The sequence below is a fragment of the Macadamia integrifolia genome, chromosome 1, assembly GCF_013358625.1.
Source record: "Macadamia integrifolia cultivar HAES 741 chromosome 1, SCU_Mint_v3, whole genome shotgun sequence".
In the NCBI taxonomy this organism is placed as follows: Eukaryota; Viridiplantae; Streptophyta; class Magnoliopsida; order Proteales; family Proteaceae; genus Macadamia; species Macadamia integrifolia.
The window spans coordinates 2,556,082-2,577,459 of NC_056557.1; the positions used below are offsets into that span (position 1 = coordinate 2,556,082).

The 21,378-nt window shown below is 37.2% G+C and overlaps 1 protein-coding gene and 1 pseudogene across 1 annotated transcript; one reads left to right on the forward strand and one right to left on the reverse strand.

Annotated features, from left to right (window-relative positions):
• The first annotated feature begins 2,217 nt into the window (after positions 1-2,217).
• On the forward strand, positions 2,218-5,837 carry LOC122076545 (cytochrome P450 CYP736A12-like). Its single transcript, XM_042641901.1, has 2 exons — positions 2,218-2,983; positions 4,726-5,837. Exons 1-2 carry the CDS (start codon positions 2,300-2,302, stop codon positions 5,560-5,562), a joined length of 1,521 nt encoding a protein of 506 aa, XP_042497835.1. The 5' UTR covers positions 2,218-2,299; the 3' UTR covers positions 5,563-5,837.
• Positions 5,838-14,393: 8,556 nt separating this feature from the next.
• LOC122079504 lies at positions 14,394-17,855 on the reverse strand (annotated as a pseudogene).
• Between the last annotated feature and the right edge of the window lie 3,523 nt (positions 17,856-21,378).

Here is a 21,378-nt window from a genome sequence, read left to right on the forward strand (position 1 = left end):
ACTCCTACTAGCAAGGACAACCACGACTAACTTATGGCTTTGGATGACCAACAGTAGGACCCACTCATAGCTATCAATTCTAAATTCATGGATTCAACCCATGTACATGTATCAATTCCAGGGCTAGCCAAGCAGGTCTGATCGTTTAAAGCTTAAACCGATCTGATTCGATAATAATCAATCGTTCTCAAAGCAAGGGTGCATGTTACCCAACGAGTGCACAACTGGTACCAATTGATTAATAGTCGAACTTTGTCCTACATGTTTATAGCTCATTTATATCCCTCATAGAGGTCATTAAGAACCCGTTTACAAAGCCTAACACATTCAAAGCCTAATTATATAGCCCGTTTAGAGATAAATGTGTCACCAGCCCATTCAAAGTTCATAAAGTGATCCTTCTTTTAAAATATTTAACTTCTATAATCATGAACAGTAAAAAAGAATGTCTCTCTAATTGTTACTAATTTAGATGTATATTCTCTTCTTAGTTAATGTATTTTTCTTTTCTCATAAAAATAAAAAGTTGGATCAGATGGAGTGATTCATATCAATCATGAACCCAACTAATCTAGATCAGATCACTAGCTAGGGCTACAAATGATGTATGCACAACCGATTCTAAGACTGATTCATATGGATCTAGATTGATTCTAATTCAATCAGATTCATAATCGACAGAAACCGATTCAAATTCTGATTCCCTGTTTTAATTAAATACTAATTTTGAAGCAACAACTATGAGTGAGGTGTTCACAGCTGTTGCAACTATGAATCTAGTTTTTGACAAACATTTAAGCAATGAAGTGAGTCTTAAGTTCAATTGTCTCGCCGCCTATCACTGAACTAGAAGTTCATCCCTTCCAACTTGTCTTTTAAATGGACAAAATTGAGGTCCATGATTCATGACATCCTTTAACCTATAGTTACATTATCACATCAAAGAGATTAAACGTGGTAGAGACTAGAGACTTGTCCTATTCCCCTCCTCTCCCCTCCCCTCCCCTCCCCTCACCTCACCTCACCTCAAAATCACCCTTGACTACTTTCAAATGGACAGAATTGAGGCCAAAATCGTCAACCTCTTTTAATTGATGTGGTACGTACTAGTGAGATTCACATTTGTTCTTGGACGTACATACCTGTCCTAGAACACGACAGAAACAGTACACAGAAATTGACGGAATCAAATGAAATCTTGACCACCAGATTTTTTTGAATTATCCTGACCACCAGATTTTTTGTTATGGAAAAGAAATTTAAAACACTAAAAAAATATTAAATCAATTAATTAAAGAGGATAATTTAATTATGCAAGTTTTATATGCTACTTTCCTAGAAGCTGAAACTAAAACTCTTCCAAAAAGAAACTAAACTAGAATCCTTCAATTTAAAAGTTACAACTAATTTGGATGACAAATTATTCTTCTATAATTATAATTCTTCTCTCCAATGTTGACATAAAGGCAGAAAAATTAATAAATTTACCGTATTAACTCAATTGAAGTTTTTTGTCAAAGAATTTGGCGAACTGTTGATTTTATGGCCAAGAACCCTAATTATTCTAAACTATGAGATGGACAATTATTATATTTACCCTAGGTTTGGTTTGCTAAAGACTAATAGTATCTTAGAAAACTTAAAATCTATGGCTTATGAAGCGTTATTTGCTAGGAAGCCAATATTTAGGATAGACATGGTATGTAATATAAATGATGCTATCTAATGCTTTGATCTTTCGTTTGGCTGATCAATAAAAAAATAAAAAAAATAAATAGAAGAAGAAAAACTTAGTCCAACATTTTTAAAGCTCATTTATATCTCTCATAGAGGTCATTAAGAGCCCGTTTACAAAGTCCAACACATTCAAAGTTTAATTGTATAGGCTGTTTTCAGATAGATGTGTCATCAGCCCATTCAAAGTTCATCTATGGTCCATTGGCATCTCATTTAAAAGCCTTCACCCGACTAATCATATATAAATGAGACCATGCTTTTAGCATATGAGGACATATTACTTAAACGGGTCAATCAAGTTGCAAGGTCTTAAAGAGGGGAGGCCCAATTAAACCCAACTAAAATTGGACCGACCCGACCAAATGACACCCATAATCCCAATTTTAAAACCTTTCTCACGACTCTCATCTGCTCGCCATTAAAGTTCATAAAAAGTTATTTATAGAAACACAAAGGACGATACTGCCATCACCCAACAGTACGTTCCATTATTTAAGGGCGTTTGGTTTCCTACTATGCCTTAAATTTTGTTACTTTGGTGCATCTTCTCACACCATCAAAAATGTCTTCTTATTGGAACATTCCACTTCTCATATTAGCTCTTGGAGTGGTATGGTGGTTTTCAGGTCGCCGGAATAAAATCGTCGGTGATCGCCGACTGCCACCCGGTCCTCCAGGACTACCAATTATCGGCAACCTCCACATGTTAGGTAAGCTCCCTCACCACAGCCTCTGTAAGTTGGCAAATGAGTATGGACCCATCATGTTCATTCGGCTTGGTCAAGTACCAGCCATTATAGTCTCTTCACCGAAGGCAGCTGAATTGTTTCTCAAGACCTATGATGCCATCTTTGCTAGTAGACCCAATAACTGTGCTGCCAAACATTTGTCTTATGGTGGCAAAGGCATAGCCTTCACTCAATATGGCCCTTACTGGAGCAAAATGCGTAGGCTATGCATAACTGAGTTTCTTGGCAACTCAAAGATTGAATTGTTCAAGTTGATGAGGCAAGAAGAGCTTGGAAACCTTGTTCAGTCACTCAAGAAAGATGGTGAGGTTGGTGCCATGGTGGATATCACTGCCAAGGTTGGATCACTCATCGAGCAGATGACTTACCGGATGGTGTTTGGAGAAAAGGATGATCAGTTCAATATCATGAAACCAGTTATTAAGGAAGCCTTAAGGATTTCTGGTGCTTTCAACCTTGCTGATTATATTCCTTACATCGGCTTACTTGACATTCAGGTAAGTTTCTCTGAGTTCTCAGGAAAAAGGCTCTTTGAGGTTTTCTCCTTTTTTTTTTTTTTTTTTTTTTGGGGTGGGGGGAGGGGGGTTAGAGAGCGAAGTAGATAGCAGCCAAGAGGCTGGAACTCGAGACCTCCCTCCTAGTGAGCATGGTCGTTTTTGCGCACCATAGCTTATCAGCTGCGCAAGACAATTGTTAACAATTCTCGTCCTTTCCAGGGAAGATGCGTAAACACAAAACTTTAATATTTTGAGAGAGGGAGGTTTTTTTATTTTCTTCTTTACCCTGAAGACCTCTCACATATGATATTCTTGTTGTTTATTTTTCTCCCTAACTATGCAATTCCATGGCAAAATTAAACCTAAATTTTTCTGTGGCTCTGGTTGAACTATATTTAGGTCCATTTTTTTTCAGACTTTGTATATACAACGAGTAGACCGTATTACAGATTTCTTTAGTGCGTGGCTTGGGTTCTTGTTGATGGCAATGCCGAAGGTTGGGGCCCTGCTCACTTTGTGAGGTGGTTGCTTGTTTGTCATTTTTGTTCCTTCATGTTTTTTATTAAATTTATCTGGTGGAAAAAAAAAAAAACCTTTATACATACAACAAAAGGGTAGAGAAAAATGATTGTTAACACCGATGTTACGTGTTGCAATTGTGGGAGACCATGACATGTGGGGAATCCAAAAGTTGACCACAAATACCATAAAATCTTTGGTAAAGAGGATTAGTTCACAGTGTACGTAAATAGTTGACAGTTACCTTCCTCCACGACTCTAAGGTAGTTTGCAGTTACCTTCCTCTACAATTCTAAGGAGGATATGTTTAGGTATTTTAATAAGAAATTTTCTTACTGACATCTCAAGGTTGAATAATTTGTAATTTTTTTTTTTTATCTTCTTAGTATATATATATATATTTCTAGTAAAGAAAAATACTATTAATTTACATGTGTATTTGAAAAATATGTAAAATAATAACAATAATAATATATAATAATAAATTATTTTTAAAATATATTTGAAAAACTTTTTTACTCTTACCTTAAAATTATTGTTTTTAAGAATAGAACAAAGGTGTCGATTCACCAAGTTGTTGTCATCATTTAGACAATTCACGTTGGTAAATACTACTGATTGATTCCTAACACAAGTGGGACATTGAATCGTACAATAACTTTCTAGGAGTGGTTGAACCACACGTTTGCTAGGTGTATTCCTACTAGCCTTTCGTGCATCGTTTATATTCTAATGATATGTCACATCAAGTACTATCTATTGGGTGTCGCTCCCCTCTAAATACTTTTTAGGTGTTCATTTCCCTTTCAATCGGGCTGAACTTCTCTGTGGTGCGGTAAAGGTGACAGTGCACATTTGATGGCCGAGAACACGTTAAGGTGCACATCTATGTCTTGGTCTGTGCGTGAATGCTCCTAGCCATCAGATGTACACTGCCACTCTTGTTGCATCAAAAAGGAGTCAGATCCCCTCCAACCACAATTCAACTGCTAAAAGGTCTTGGAGGCATTCCAACACTTGTCAATGTTTGGGGATACATGTCCAAGCCCTCCCAGACGTTCGAAGAGTGGTTGGAGGGTCGTAGTTGTTGGAGAAGATCGATCTTTTTCCTATTAATGGGAGCTCAAGATCAATAATTCAAGTAAACTCTAGACCAATAATTCAATGTCATATTCCAGAAAATTTTTATTCTTACTAACACATTATTTTGAATCCTTGTATAGGGATTGATTCACCGCATGAAGACTATTAGCAAGGTTGCTGATGAGTTCTTAGAGAAGCTCATTGAGAATCATTTGCAAGCTACTAGAGACCACAAAGATGATTTTCACAATGGCTTCATTGATACAATGTTGTCCTTGATGATAAAATCTGGTGGGAAACAGGATCAGCAGCAGTACATGATGGATCGGATAAGTATCAAAGCAGTCACAAATGATATGCTTGTTGGTTCAATGGACTCAACAACAACCACAATTGAATGGGCCATTTCGGAACTCTTGAAACATCCAAGGGTCATGAAAAAGCTCCAAGACGAGCTAAAGAATGTTGTTGGCATGAATCAAGTAGTGAAAGAAGAAGATTTAGCAAGGCTAGAATACTTGAATATGGTGATAAAGGAAAGCATGAGGCTTCATCCTCCTGGACCACTGCTTGTTCCTCGTGAATCAATGGAGGACATAACAATTGATAAATACCATATACCTAAGAAGTCTTGGGTCATCATAAATGTTTGGGCAATAGGTCGGGACCCTAATGTGTGGTCTGATAATGCTGAAGAATTCCTCCCAAAGAGATTTAGTGGCAACAATGTTGATATTCAAGGACATGACTTACAACTTATCCCATTTGGATCAGGTCGAAGAGTTTGCCCTGGTTTGCAATTGGGACTAACTGTGGTTCGACTAGTTCTTGGACAATTGGTGCATTGCTTTGATTGGGAGCTTCCAAATGGAATATTACCAATTGATTTAGACATGAATGAGATATATGGCCTCACGGTGTCAAGGGCAAAGCCTCTGCTCGCTGTTCCAACTTATCGTCTTCATATCTCCAAGTAATGAGAATAGTCTAGAAACAATAGTAGCTATTGTATGAACTATAGATTAAAGGCATACATGACATTACATACATAGCGTCATGTTTAGAATTATGCACTTTTTCTTTTATCCTAAAGGAGGGAAACAATTTGACTGACTCCCCTACTAGGAGGGCCCGTTCTTTGACATGTAGGGCTGTTTGGTCCAATTCCACTCCATGGCTTCTTGAAGCTTGTAATTTGGAATCTATGTGTACTACACGTAATTCTCAATAAAGCTTTGTTTACCAAAAAAAATAAAAAAATTATCATCTACATCACTATGAGGAAAGACTATATGGCAAGAGATATTGTTGAAACATAAACCTAGCTTCCAACAAGGTATCCTTATGGGTCAGGAGTTTAGTTGGTTTCATAGATTTCCACTGTAGGTTTTTCATTTTTATTTATTTTATTTTATTTTTTTGAAGTAAGGATTTCCTATGCAGTTAATGAATGCTTGTGAGGCATTGGAGTTGTTAAGGAATATTCTATGTATACATATATACCATTCTTGTGATCCTTCTACAAAGTCTTGTACTTGCTTTCATATCTGTACACTGCACATTTATTGTTCCTCTCTCGACCTATATATAAGTTCTTTTTTTCTTAAGATCTCTATTGTATGATATATATATATCTATATATATATCACATTAATTGAATTATTAAATATAATACCATTTCAATACTTCTAACACTGTATCAGAGCTACCACCTTCTTTTTAATTTCTATCACCAGCAAACAATAGCCTTCCAGCAATTTGCAAGTCGCTGTAGCACCCTGCCGTTGCTGCCTATCTGACCCCCGGTGTAACTCTCTACCATTGTGCACCGCCAATCATTGCTCACTTGATCATTGCTGCTCACCCTTGAACCTCATCCAGTCGTCGTTGTTCACCTAGCACCCACAACATGCTCATCTGTTTTTTTTTTTTGCTAGAAAATTATTTCATTAAAAGCGAAAAGAAAAAAAATTCAAACCGTAGTAAAATTACAAGCACCACAAGCGATTCCTATCCTCCCACCTTTGGTATTGCCATCAGCAGGGGACAAAAAAGGCACTCAAAAAATTTGAAGTGGGGTCTCCCATCTGAATCCCTGGCAAGAAGATCCAAAATGTGAGACGGAAAGCCCACATCAATGCTCGAACTTCCAGACTTCGTCGCATCTTTAGCCAGATGGTTCGCAATAGAATTCCCTTCTCTATAATTGTGAGAAATTTTCTAATTAATTCTAAGCAGATACGGATGAAGAAATATCATCTCTGAAGAGAAAGCCATGGGATCTTCCTTTGCTGAAAAAAAGTGACACCCACACTCGAATCAGATTCCACCCATAGTTGCTGAATGTCCATATCCTTGGCCCGTATCAGCCCCTCCATTAGACCCTCAACTTCAGCTTTGAAAACACTTATCATTCCCATGAATTTTATACGAACCCAAAACTCTCCCCAAATGATCACAAAAGATCCCGCCCGCACCAACATGTCCAGGGTTCCCCAGAGAACTTCCATCAAAGTTTAATCTAACCCAATTAATAGGGGGTTTGCACAAAAAAACCTCCAAAATGTCTCTGCGGGTAGCAACCTGAATAGGAAGTTCAAGGCGTCTACAACACAACACATCAACTGTGGTTTTAACCTTTCCCATAGTCAGAGGTTTATTTCCTCTAGTATCTTCAACCACCATGAACAAGACATGTCTGGCCAATCGAGCTCGACTCTCATATTTCCTATTGTTCCTTTCCCTCCATAGATGATCCAACACAATGTTGGGTTGGATTTTCCTCCTTGTGGAAGATGGCCCAAATTTGCTCACCTTTTTGGGTGAAGCCCATCTTTGTTTGAGGCCCATAAGGAGGGCATTTTTGTCACAAGAATATTGATGATGATTTACTCATTTAACCTTGTTCATATAATAGGGTTTAAGTGTGTGTGTGTGTGAGAGAGAGAGAGAGAGAGAGAGAGAGTTGCTATTAGAAAAACTTGGAGAAGAGGAAAAAGAGGAGCAGAAAAATTTATGGGTTAGTGAACAGTTCGCAGTCATCTTCAAGTGCTCAATCGGATGGTCATCCGTGGTCCGATCGAGATGATGTTTTGACACTAACTTTGCAACACAACGGCTTCATTCTGTATGGTGTGATTGTTGTTTGGGGTTTCCTACCACAGTTTTACAGTAATGTTTTTGTTGCCTCTGTTTTAGTGATATCTCTCTAATTTCTTCCTCTTTCTTTTGGGATTTCATCTTGTTGATGATGTATGCCAATGATATGTTATTCTTGATGTTTTAAATGATTGTATGCCTCTAATTTCAGTTAGAAAAGACTCTTGTATATTTCCATTATTTAGAAATAGTGGATTTTAGTGGACGACGGTCCCGTGGTTTTTACTCCTCTCATTGGGGAGGTTTTCCATGTTAAATTATTGGTGTTGATGTGTGTGTTTGTGTTTATGGTGGATTTGTTCACTGATTTATGGATTTAGTTGCTTTCTTGGGAGAATGATTATTGCACGCATTGTGTTTGATAAATTACTCCATCAAACTCTAATTGATTGTTTTCTATTATGTTCACCCAAGAGGGGAAGAATTTGTCCGTGCTTTTGTTAACCGGGTACTTCTCTCGGTTAGTCCCGTTTCTCCTCATCAAAGTGGTATCAGAGCAAGGTTGTTTGCTAAGTTGTTTCTGGGTTGAACAATGAAAACCAGTACAAGTAGAATGGTTACTTTGAATGGTTCAAATTATCATGTCTGGAAAAGAAAGATAGAGGACCTTATTTATGTAAAGGATTGTTATCTACCGATTTTTAATACTGAGAAACCCGTTAATAAAACCAATGATGGTGGAATATATTTCCTCGACAAGTATGTGGGTATATTAGATAATGGGTGGATGATAATGTATTGAACCATATTTGTGGAGAGACACACGCACACACTTTATGGTCAAAGTTTGAGCAATTGTATGCTTGGAAAACTAAAAAAAATACTATTTTTGATCAAATAGATGATGGCTTTGAAATACCAAGATGGAACTCCGATGACAGATCACTTGAATTCATTTCAAGGAATCATTAATTAGTTGGCTGTAATAAGTATCAAATTTGATGAAGAGATATAGTGATTGTGACTTCTTGGTACTTTACTGGACTTATGGGAGACGTTTAGAACTTTATTGTCAAACTCAGATCCAGATGGTATAATCTTGATGGATTTAGCTAAAAATAATATTCTAAACAAAGAGATGAGAAGAAAGTCACATAATCCCTCTTCATCTTCAGACGCTTTGGTCACCGAGAAAAGGGGGAGGAGCAAGAGTAGAGATCCAAAGAATAGAGATAAGAGTAGAGAAAAATCCAATAAGTTTGTAAATATTGAATGCTATCATTGTGGTTTAAAAGGTCATACCAAGAAGTTTTACCGAAAGCTCAAAAGAGAGAATAAAAAGGAAAAAGCCAAAGAGAAGAAGAAAGATGATGATAGCATTGACGAAAGAATTACTGTCATTTCAAAGGACTTTCTCATTGTCTATGATAATGATGTTGTTAACTTTGCATGCCATGAGACTAGTTGGGTGATTGACAGTGGTGCCCCCATTCATGTCACGTCTCGAAGGAACTTCTTCACATCTTATACACCCGGTGATTTTGAGATTGTAAAGATGGGAGAATGATGGCTTGACAAAAGCTGTTAGCATAAGAGATGTTTGTTTGAAAACCAATATTGGCACAAGATTAGTTCTTAAGGATATAAAACATGTTCCTGACATCCGCTTGAATTTAATTTCTGCAGGTAGACTTGATGATGAGGGATTTTGTAATACTTTCAGTAATGAACAATGAAAACTCACCAAAGGTGCTATGGTTGTGGCAAGAGGTAAAAAGTGTTCCATATTGTACTTGATGCAGACAAAGCTCTCCAAATGCAATGTAAATGCAGTGGAGAATGAGGGTACTATTAAACTGTGGCACAAAAGGCTTGGGCACATAAGTGAAAAAAAGAAGAAGATTCTACGTGGAATGGACAATACTTATTTGAAAAAGTGTGTTCATTGCTTGGCAGGAAAGAAAAATAGAGATTCCTTCAAGAGTTCTCCTCCTTTAAAGAATTCAAATGTACTTGACTTGGTATACTCCGATGTGTGTGGTCCTATGAAGACAAGAACACTTGGTGGGTCACTTTATATTGTAACTTTCATTGATGATCACTCAAGGAAGTTATGAGTTTACAACTTGAAGACAAAGGATCAGGTGCTAGATGTATTCTAATAGTTTTTGACCTTAGTTGAGAGACAAACTTGAAAAAAGTTGAAATGCATCCGTGCATATAATGAGGGAGAGTATTTAGGACCATTTGATAATTATTGTAGAGAAATGGGTATTCGACATCAAAAGACACCTCCAAAGACTCTTCAATTGAATGGTTTGGCTGAGAGAATGAATAGGACACTGGTGGAAAGAGTCAGATATTTGCTTTCACAGGCAAGGTTGCCAAGAACCTTTTGAGGTGAGGCTTTAAATACTGTCGTGCATGTTTTGAATCTAACACCATGTGTTCCATTATAGTTTGATGTACCAAATAGAGTTTGGACAGGCAATGATGTTTTTTATAATCACTTGTGTGTCTTTGGATGCAAGGCATTTGTGCATATTTCTAAGGATGAGAGGTCTAAACTTGATATCAAGACACAACAATGTGTATTTGTGGGCTATGGTTAATATGAATTTGGTTATAAGTTATATGATCCGGTCAATAAGAAAATCATTAAAAGTCGAGATATTATATTTATGGAGGAGGAGATCATACATGATATTGATACTGTAGGGAAGACAGGTCCTAAACCTAGTGGTGATTTAATTGACTTCGATATAGTTCCTCCATCCAGAGTGCCAGAGCAGGTTGAAGGTGAAATTCAAAATGATCAGCAATATACAGATGATGCAAATACCCCCATACAAGTTGAGACAGATGATAGTCTTCATAAGCAATTATCTATACCAGAAGTTCCATCACCGATTCCCCTCAGAAGATCTATTAGAGACCGACAACCTTTCACACGGCATTCTACAAGTGAGTATGTATTGTTAACTGATGGGAGAGAACCCGAATGTTTTGAAGAAACAATGGAAGATGAACACAAGAATAAGTGGGTTGAAGCTATGTAAGATGAGCTGTAGTCATTGCATGAGAATCACACATTTGAGTTGGTGAAATTGCCTAAGGACAAAAGGGCTTTGAAGAATAGGTGGGTGTATAGGATGAAACAAGAAGAACACTCTTTACATCCATGATACAAAGCTAGATTGTTTGTCAAGAGATTCAGTCAAAGGATAGGCATTGATTTTGCTGAGATATTTTCTCCATTTGTAAAGATGTCATCTATTCATGTGGTTCTTGGTTTAGCAGCTAGCCTTGACTTAGAGGTTGAACAGATGGATGTAAAGACCGCCTTCCTTTATGGTGATTTGGAGGAAGAGATTTACATAGAGCAACCCGAAGGTTTCAAAGTTAAACAAAAAGAGGATTATGTGTGCAGATTGAAGAAAAGTCTTTATGGCTTAAAGCAAGCACCAAGACAACGGCATAAGAAGTTTGAATCAATTATGAGGGAGCAAGGCTACAAGAAAACTACTTCTGACCATTGTGTTTTTGTACAAAAATTCTCTGATGATGACTTTGTTATCATTTTATTGTATGTAGATGACATGTTGATTGTTGGTAAGAATGCTTTTAGGATTGACAATTTGAAGAAGTAGTTGAGTAAGTCTTTTGTAATGAAAGACTTTGGGCCAGCAAAATAGATTCTTGACATAAGAACAATCTAAGATAAGAATACTAAGAAGTTATGGTTATCATAGGAGAAATACATTGAAAAGGTGCTTCAAAGATTCAAGATGGACAAAGCTAAAGTGGTTAGTTCTCCTCTTGCTACTCACTTTAGATTGAGCATCAATCAGAGTCCTTCTACTAATGAAGAAAAAAAAGATATGAAAAGAGTTCTATATGCCTCTACAGTGAGAAGTTTGATGTATGTCATAGTTTGCACAATGCCAAATATTACTCATGTAGTGGGCACAGTTAGTCGTTTTCTCTCAAATCCTGGGAGAGAGCATTGGAATGCAGTCAAGTAGATTATGAGGTATTTTCGTGGAACTTCTAACTTGAGACTTCGTTTTGGAAATGAAAAACTTTTGTTAGTTGGTTACACAGATGCAGATATGGCCAGAGATATTGATTCTCGTACGTCTACTTCAGGATACTTGATCATCTTCTGAGGTGGTGCTGTGGCTTGGCAATCAATAACACAAAAATCTATTGCACTTTCTACTACCGAAGAAGAGTTCATTGCAGCAACGGAAGCTTGTAAAGAGTTGCTATGGGTGAAGAAGTTCGTGCAGGAGCTTGGTTTCAAGTAAGATTGATATGTGTTGTTTTGTGATAGTCAAAGTGCTATCCACCTTAATAAGAATTTCACTTTTCATGCTAAGTTGAAGCATATTGATGTGAGGTATCATTGGATAAGAGATGTTCTAAATTCCAATTTGTTAGAAATTAAGAAAATTCATACGGATCATAATGGTTCTGATATGTTGACAAAAGCCTTACCAAGGGAGAAGCTTAATGTTTGTCATTTGATCGCCGGTATGGCGAATCCATCCACATAGTCGAGAGGGGGAATTTGTTCGATTGAGTTTCCCTCCTTGTGGAGGATGGTCCAAGTTTGCTCATCTTTTTAGGTGAAACCCATCTTTGTTTGAGACCCATAAGGAGGGCATTTTTGTCCCCAGAATATTGATGAAAATTTACTCATTTAACCTTGTTCATATAATAGGATTTAAGTGAAAGCAAAAGAGAGAGAGAGTGTTGCTATTGGTAAAACTTGGTGAAGAAGAAAAAGAGGAGCAAAAAAATTTCTGGGTTAGTTAACAGTTCGTAGTCATATTCAAGTATTCGATTGGATGGTCATCCATGGTCCAATTAAGCTGATTTTTTTATAGTATCTGCGCAACATAACGATCTTCATTCTATATGATGTGATTGTCGTTTGGAGTTTCCTAACATAGTTTTTTAGTAACGTTTTTGTTGCCTCTGTTTTGTTGAGATCTCTTTAATTTCTTCTTCTTTCTTTTGCGATTTCATCTTGTTGATGATGTATGCCATGGATATGTTATTCTTGATGTTTTGGATGATTGTATGCCTCTAATTTCAGTTAGAGAAGACTCTTGTGTATTCTCATTATTTGGAGATAGTAGATTTTAGTGGACTACGGTCTAGTGGTTTTTACTCCTCTCATTGGGGAGGTTTTCCACGTTAAATTGTTGGTGTTGATGTGTGTGTTTGTGTCTAGGGTGGATTTGTTTACTGATTTATGCATTTAATTACTTTCTTGGAAGCTTGATTATTGAACGCATTGTGTTTGATAAATTGCTCTGTCAAATTCTATTTGATTGTTTCCTATTATACTCACCCAAGAGGAGAAGAATTTGTTCTGCACTTTTGTTAACTGGGTACTTCTCTCGGTTAGTCCCGTTTCTCCCCATCACACAATACCCAAACTCCTACTCCATGCCTCCTTACAGCAGATATACTTTAGCTTTGTTTTCCACAACTGGGCAAACTCTAACAGTGACCCCTGTGCCTTCCATTTCACATTGAGACATTGACACAATAATCCCCAAATCTCCCTCGAGAAAGAACAAGCCAAAAAAACGTGAGCCATAGTAATGCTCATCTAATTGAAGCCACAGGCCATTGTTGCAATTTATTGCTTTGCCTGTGCCATCGCACTCTAGTGCTGCAATTTCTAGTCGTTGCAACCCCATCACCAAAGGCCATTGCTCTAGCCCCCAATCTCTGCAATATTTATCCTTAAACATCATTATCAACCATCATCTCACCCTCACCTTCACTGCCCAGCAATCGAACAGAAAAGTCCTTAACCTAGCCTAGCCCCATTGCCTGCACCATCTTCCTCGGCCCCAATCGGCTAGCCAAGCCATCACCCTCCACCTTTAGGCTAGCCCCATTTCCGGTGCCGTTGCCCTCAACCATCAACACCACTACCCAGGCACCCACACCATCACCCATCGGGCCATTGCCCACCAATGGCCTCATCGGGCCCAACATTTCATTTGCTTTAACGAATCTGGTCCATTCATACCTATACACTGTAGTATCAAACGGTTCTGATCATCCTACCATTTCTGTTCTATATCTGATCGGATACAAAGAAAAGAATACTCTTTAAGTAGGGCCCGGAAAAAGCCTACACTCCATCTCTAACAATCCTTGTTAATTATGGGTTCCTCTTCCTTCTGATGGCATAGAAACAACTTCAACTAGTAAACAAAACGTTTGCAACTTCAGTGTGTGTCTGTGTGTGGGGAGAGAGAAAGAGAGAGAGAGGTTCTTTAATGGCGTCGATGGAAGAGTCCTCCTCATGGATGATCGAACAGGCAAAGGAGGAACTCCAGATTCTGGAAGCCCAACACCCGAATGGATTTGGGTTTTTGAAGATGGATCTTAGAAACTTCATCTGTGGAGAAACCGATACATCGTCTACCCGATATTTCCACAAGTGTCGTTTTGTATGTGAAGACACTTGTGTTTTGTATTGGATCATGTTATTGTCAAAACTTTAATTTTTTTTGGGGGAAAAATAAACCATACCTCAGTCATGGTTTAAGATACCGGAATCGGTCTTGGGATCGTACAGTGTCGATACTGTTGTGATCCTGATATGTGTAATGGGACTCTACCTATTGTCGGGTTCAAGATGGGCTGGGTGGGCCAAAGACATCAACCCATTGCCCGCTTAGCAAAACAATGACAGCCATAGCACCAGCAGCCTAAATTTCACTTGCCTGGGGACCTCCATCTCACTTCTAACAAGCTCTCGCAGTAAGATGGCTGTAGCAGATCATAAGCAATCAGGTTATTTGGAACTTTTTTAACTTCGAATCAGTATGCATCTGGTTCACTAGCTTTGATGTCTAAGACCTGGACAGAAGACCAATAAACACTATTTTAAAACACTAAGGCTGTATTTGGTATTACAGACAACAATATTCAAAATCTTATCCCAACTTAATGGTAGTCATTCAGAAAAATATTTTTGGCGTTTTTCCGTTCTATGGAAACAAAAAAAAGGGAATAAAGTGTTTGGTGTCAACTTGGTGTTTTCGATTTTCAACCCAGGCTTAACCCTTCAGGGTTCAACCCAACCTTTATCTGCCCTGATTGGCCCTGTTTTTTCAGGGTCGGTCTAGGATGACCCTGATTGACCCTGATCTTGACCTTGACTCTGATTGACCTCGGCTTGCCATCAAGGGCTGGGTATACCCTGATCCTGACGCTGCAAAATATAAAAATAAAAAATTCATAATAAAAAAAAAAAAAAAAAATCCAATATTACTTGTCATGGGGAGAACATCCTAAGGCAAACATTCAAACAATACAAACAACTCCAACTGTTATAGTAAACAAAGAGGAGATCATCCCAAGAAAGCAAATAATATAAAAAATTTATTTGTCAAGATAACCAAAGAGATCATCTTAATAAGACAAACAATCCGAAGATTTCAAAACTCTTGTCATGTTAAACAAAGAGGAGAACATCCTAAGAAAACAAAAAATCCAAAGTAAACATCAGGGGCAAAAACCAGGGTCAGGTCAGACCAAAATCAAGGTCAAAAGTTAGGGTAAAAAAATCAGAGCCAGGTTCAAGGTGGGCTGGGGGGGGCCAAGGGTGGGTTCGGGCCGTCAGGGCCAAACTTGCACCCCTATAGCGAACCCTACCCAAGAAGTTCACCAAAATACCACAGTGCCAAAAAATTTGTTAGGGACTATTGCCCCCAATCCCCACATGGACCTGCCAATAACAATCATAACGCATAGGGTGGACCTTGAAGCCTTTGGTCTCTTAATGGCCCTTTGGAGCAAGTCCACTTTTGCAAGTGATAGAATACAAGACATCATATCCTCAATATTAAGATTGCAACCTCCATTAGCCTAGAATCCATTGATGGAATCAAACCAAACCTTGGAAATCGGATTTAGAAAGAAGATACAAAGATTTCTTTAGTGCCATTTTCGATTTTTTTTTTTTATTCAAAAACCTTGTAGATCTTGCCACAAGAGGTACATTTCATGATTTTCTACAATTTTATTCACTAATTAATAAAGGAGAAATGATGAAAAATGAAAATTCAAGTGCATCCATGTGAAATTCAAGAAAGGTTTCTAGGAATTGAGCTTAATCGACATCTAGGTCTGTCAATTCCGATTCGAATTGGCCAATTCAATCGACTCAATTACTTGAAATTTGTTGTAGTGTGAATGAATCATCTGGATTTCGTGGACAAAACCTATGGATGTCTTACATATTTTTTTTCTAGAAATATGAATTCAAGGTATGATGTATATTATATTATGTCGTTTGTATAAATGGGTTGATTTCGAAGGTCTATTAAGAGGTCGGAGGGGTGGAGGGCTGAGGAAATTTTTTCTAGGACGTTATACGAGTATTTTGATAAATTACTTGTATAGGGTTTTGTTATTTTTTGTAGTGAGAATTCTTTTTCTAAAAGCAGTGAAAGAGATGTGAGAATGAGACAACTGCTGTAACCCTATTCTCCATTGATAGTGAAGTGAATCTTGTCTCATCATAAACGTAGGCAATTTTATCAAACCACATAAATGATATCCTTGTATTCTTTGTGTGAATGTTTGTTTATTATAGATTGTTTTTTTAGGGTGCCGTTTAAACAATTACTTCCATTTTAGCAGTGATGATGTAGCCTTCCCTACTCTCCTCCACAATGATTTTATGAGTCTCTATCGCTTAAGCTTGCATTCCATAGTTATTATGGAAGTGAGAGAGGTCGTGACGGTGGTGAGAGTCCGAATTAGATTCACGTATACGTTCTTAATCCTGACATTTAGAATCCATTAATACATTAATATATATATAGAGAGAGAGAGAGATTTCAAATACCAGGACCAAGAACGAGAACCTGATCTGGCTATGGCGGTGGTACAAACCTGTTTTTACTGATGATACATGGCATTGTCTAAGGAGACCAGGGATAAGGCAGCCACCCGATCTATGGACTAATAATAAAATGATTCTCAATTGATGGTCGAGATGAACTTACATGATATCTTGACAACCGAGCCTTGTACCCTCGGATGTACGGTGAGAGAGAGCGAAGCCAAACCCGAAGCATAGCTCCACCGCAACAAAGCTTCCTCCACCGCCACACAAGCCCTAAGCTTATTCGTAATCGACAACAGCTCCTGCGCAAGCTTCTCAGCCATCACACTCTCGCTATACCCATCACCTCCTATAGCCAGTTGCCTTCTCTCTGACCAACAAGCATCAACACCACCTTAAGGGAAGAAGTTACTTAGGCATCATTTGAGAACATTCTGTTTCTGTCGTTTTTGGGTTTTTTTGTTCTCAGAAAGGGAGAAATAACCTAAAAAACGTTTGATAAAGTTGTTCCATTTCACCCGTTTCTAGAAACATAAATCAAAATTTATGCCTATTTATGCCTTTTCTAGAAAAGAATTTGAGAGAAAAAAATAGGCTGTTATGCTCGATAAATCTCTCAACTATTTAAATCTAAAAAGAGGCAATCGAACCCTCTCTCCCTTTTGGGCATCTAATGATACTATTGGATTTTTTAGTGGCATTATGTCTGTAAAAAACGTTTTGAGTAACAGGTTTATCAAACACTAAAAAATCCATTTTTATTTTTGGAAACGTGAGAAGCCGTTTCTGTTGTTTCTAGATATAGAAACAGTTGAAACATTGTCAAACGGTGCCTTAAACCCTTTAAATAGGATACGAGGTACGAACCGAGTGGAGAATGGATCAGGTTCTCGTACGAAGCATCCGTGATGACCATGTGGAAGTGATTTCCATGGGTTGGCTTCTTTGCATCGACCAGTATAGAAGGTTGCATGTCCGAGCAAAAGCAGAGGCGAGAACCGTCCGATTGATCTCCTACAACTCCTCATTGCCCTCCCTTGCGTTCTCTTCCACGATCTTGTCAGCAATCGCTAGAGCAAACTGGTACTTTCTAGACGTTATTGGAATCTCGTTCAACAACGCAAAGATCTGACCACATAAAAATAATCAAGACCGTCCAATTATCTGACCAAAATTTACTCGTTATTTTATACCACATGAGAGTGCTCGACCGATGGCTTGGTTGGAGGTACTTGGATCGAACATTACACCAGGGAGTCCTCCATGCTGGACCAGTTCCATGGATGATGAATGTGGTGAGAACCCTAGAATATTCCTTTATTAAATGGGTGACTGGTGGCATTGTTACGAGCGTTAACTTAACCTAGTGGTGGCAGTTTCAACTTGAAAAATTCACATTCAAGGAAGAGGTTAAGGAATCAAATGCATGTGTAAGTGAATGAACATATGTAGAAGTAGATAGCTATTGACTCTATTAGCGCTTATTACAAAAAAAATTCATTGCTATTCAGATTACAGCCAAAATGGTAATGGTCAAGAAATAAAATCACAGGAATTGACTTGAAAATACAATTTTAGCATCCTTACTCCTAAGATTCTAATCCTCTTATTATGAAAAACTGAAAACGTCCCATTGAGAGCGTTACTACTTACGATGCATTGCTTTGTTTCTCGCATTTGGCAATCCCAATTTCATGCTGCTTGTTCTACTTCCAGAAGGACGGTTCTTGGAATTATAATTTGATATAGCAAAAGTAATAGAAAACAAATGATTTTAATTCGGTAGTTATAAAAAAAATAATAAAAATGAAAATTTGTATTAAAATTCCTAAGGCTGAGTTTGATTGTCAAAGTGAATACAGAAGAAAAGAAATTTAAAAAAATTTCTTAATTTTAATTTAAAAAGAGATAGATACAAAACCCAATCATTATGATCTCTCCAATTTTTTTTTTTTTTTTTTTTTTTTTTTCGACAGCCAAACTAAGCCTAAGGAATCAGAAATCAGATTCGAACATGAATGATGCTAAGACCCGTCGGATCAACAATTGGATCTTGAATCCTTTCATTAGTAATCAGATTCACATCTAGATATGTTTGGTTCCATACACGGTCCAGTTCATCGGTAAGAACTATTTAGGGTGTAAATCGATCAGGCCAGGCCATTTTTTATTGGACCTAATCAGTTTTCTTTACCTTAGGAGCTCGCAACGTAACTAGTCTGTTTAAGTAATCAATCATCATATAGGCTAGGCATGGTCCCATTTACAAATGGTAGTTCAGGTATCGATTTTAATCGGATTATCAATAATCGAGTTAAAAAGGCCTTGAACGAGATATGACATATTAATCTCTAAATGCGGCTTAAAAAAGGTTTTAATGTGTGGGGGTGAGTAAATGGGCTCTAAATCATCTCTAAGCCGGCTTTAAATGGGCTTCAAACATATTAGGCTATTGATTGATTGATCACGATGACATGCTCATTGGTTATCACCATTGCACATGGAACACTGGAATGTTAATCAGGATTGGGCTTGAGCCCAGCATGTTTAATAAAAGGCTGGACTAGTCTCAGGTTTTTATGATGTGAGCCCAGAGTTGACATCCCTAGACCTACCAAGGATATCCAACTTGGCAAAGCAAATTACAAAAATAATTTATTTATTTATTTTTTACCATGGGGCTACATAGTCTTTGAGAAGGCCGCATGCTAGCTGGTGTAGTGCCTATATCTCTCTTTTCTCCTTTGAAATGAACCTTACCACATATGTATGATGCCCTATCCCATACCCACATTGGTGTCACCCTATAGTGTACCGCACATGGATAACACGCCTATCTCTCTCCCATAGTCTCTTAAAGTATATTTTTCATCTTTAATAGTAGGAAGGTAGCAAAACAGCTTGGCTTTGACCCACCAAATTCAGTGATTTCTATCATCAAGGATACTACTTATTTGGTATTTACTTTAGAATCAAATACCTTTCTTTTTGTTCCAAGGTTGCGAAACAGTTTGGCTGCTCCCTTGCCAAGAGGGCTCAATTCTTGACATGTAGGACTGTTTGATCAATTTCGACTCTATGGTTTCTTGAAGGTTGTAATTCGAATTCCATGTGTACTACACGTTCTTATCAATAAAAACTTTGCTTACCCAACAAAAAGAGAAAAAAACCATTCACTTTTGGCCATGTGACATTTGATGTCGTAATTTCTAATCATGTGGATAGGAAGGGTCCAATTTGGATTAGCAACTAATAGCAGTTGCTATCAAAATTAATCGAGTATATGAACAACTGTAGGGGATTGTTCCTATGTATTATCAACCTTCCATATTCTAGCTTTTACCTATGACCTTTGACCTTTAATCTTATTTTTCTTCATCTTCATTAAAAATAAATAAATAAATAAAAATTAAAAAAAAATGAAAATCCTTATTTTTCTTCATGTGCAAATTTCAAATGGATTATAATTTTGTAGGTATATTGGGAACTGTGAGTTCTACTTATACATTAAATTTGGCTATCGGATGGACTACTATGTGATGGATTTAAAGCAGACTGGTGATATCAAGCCTAACAACACGACAATTTTACCACTGCCTACTCATTTCCCTTTTTTATTATTATTTTTATTTTTAGGTAAACACTCATTTTTATGTTATGAAGAACGAATTTACATGTATTTTTAGTATCAAATTAAATCATCAAACATAAAATTAGGGATGCAAGTTTCTACATTTTATCAATATATCAATCGTGATAAGATTAACATGTAAAACAACTCAAAGCAAGCAAAGAGCCTCCACATTTGGCATTACTATCAGCTGATACCCTCCATCACTGTCAAAGAAAATATTATCTAAGCCTAGATTAATTTGCTAGTAGATGCTCCAGATTTAGCTGCATTCTTCGTAAAAAAATCTTGATAAAATCTTCACGTAATCTAACACTTCACGTAATCTTGATAAAATCTTCACGTAATCTAACACTTCATGTAATCTTGATAAAATCTTCACGTAATCTAACACTACACAATAATTTGCTAGCAGATGCTCCTATATTACAGGGTTGACCTCTATAATAGGGTCGTTCACTTTCATTAAGTTCATGAACACAAAACTTGATAAAATCTTCACGTAATCTAACACTACACGATACTTTTATGTGAAGCTAGATGTGGAAAATCTGTTTGTAATTCTTTTTTTCCTTTCAATTTTCCTTGTGGACGAGAGTTTATTAGTTTTAGTTAAGGATAATGATTGATTAACTTAGGCCATGTTTGATAGTCAAGAAAATAAAAGAAAAAAAAAATTGAATTTAAGAATAGAGAAGGACACATAAAAAATCATTATGTGATCACATTTTTTTGTTTTACTATATCTTTAATACTATTTTCTTGTCTTTTCTTTTCTCTTCTTTTCTTTTCTTGGTTACCAAAGCCTTAAAGTCTTCATTTTCAAAATTTTCTATTGTGCAACCAATAATAGCTTAAGATTCGATCATGACTTGCAATTCCACCCTTTTAAATTTAACTAAGACATCACTAATCCAGAGGGAAGTTGAACGGGAAATGTTGTGGAAGAAGCCAATGAATTGGTGGGATGGAGATAATTTTAGTGCTTGAGAGGATCTGTGCAACATATATGTTGAATTTAATGTGTCTGTTAAATCCAATGTAGTAATTAAAATATTTTTATTTTGTATGTTATTATTTGAATATTGTTATTCTTTAGATTTGTTGTCCTCCCTTTGGCCTATTGGTCTGGTCCGGAAGAGTTAAATTCTTACCCCCACACCCCCCCCCAAA

What these genes read in the sequence shown, in the direction of transcription:
- LOC122076545 (XM_042641901.1), top strand. Translation starts at nt 2,300, where the DNA reads ATGTCTTCTTATTGGAACATTCCACTTCTCATATTAGCTCTTGGAGTG. An exon ending in TCGGCTTACTTGACATTCAG is followed by an intron (nt 2,984 to 4,725) that starts GTAAGTTTCTCT and finishes ATCCTTGTATAG; the next exon opens with GGATTGATTCACCGCATGAA.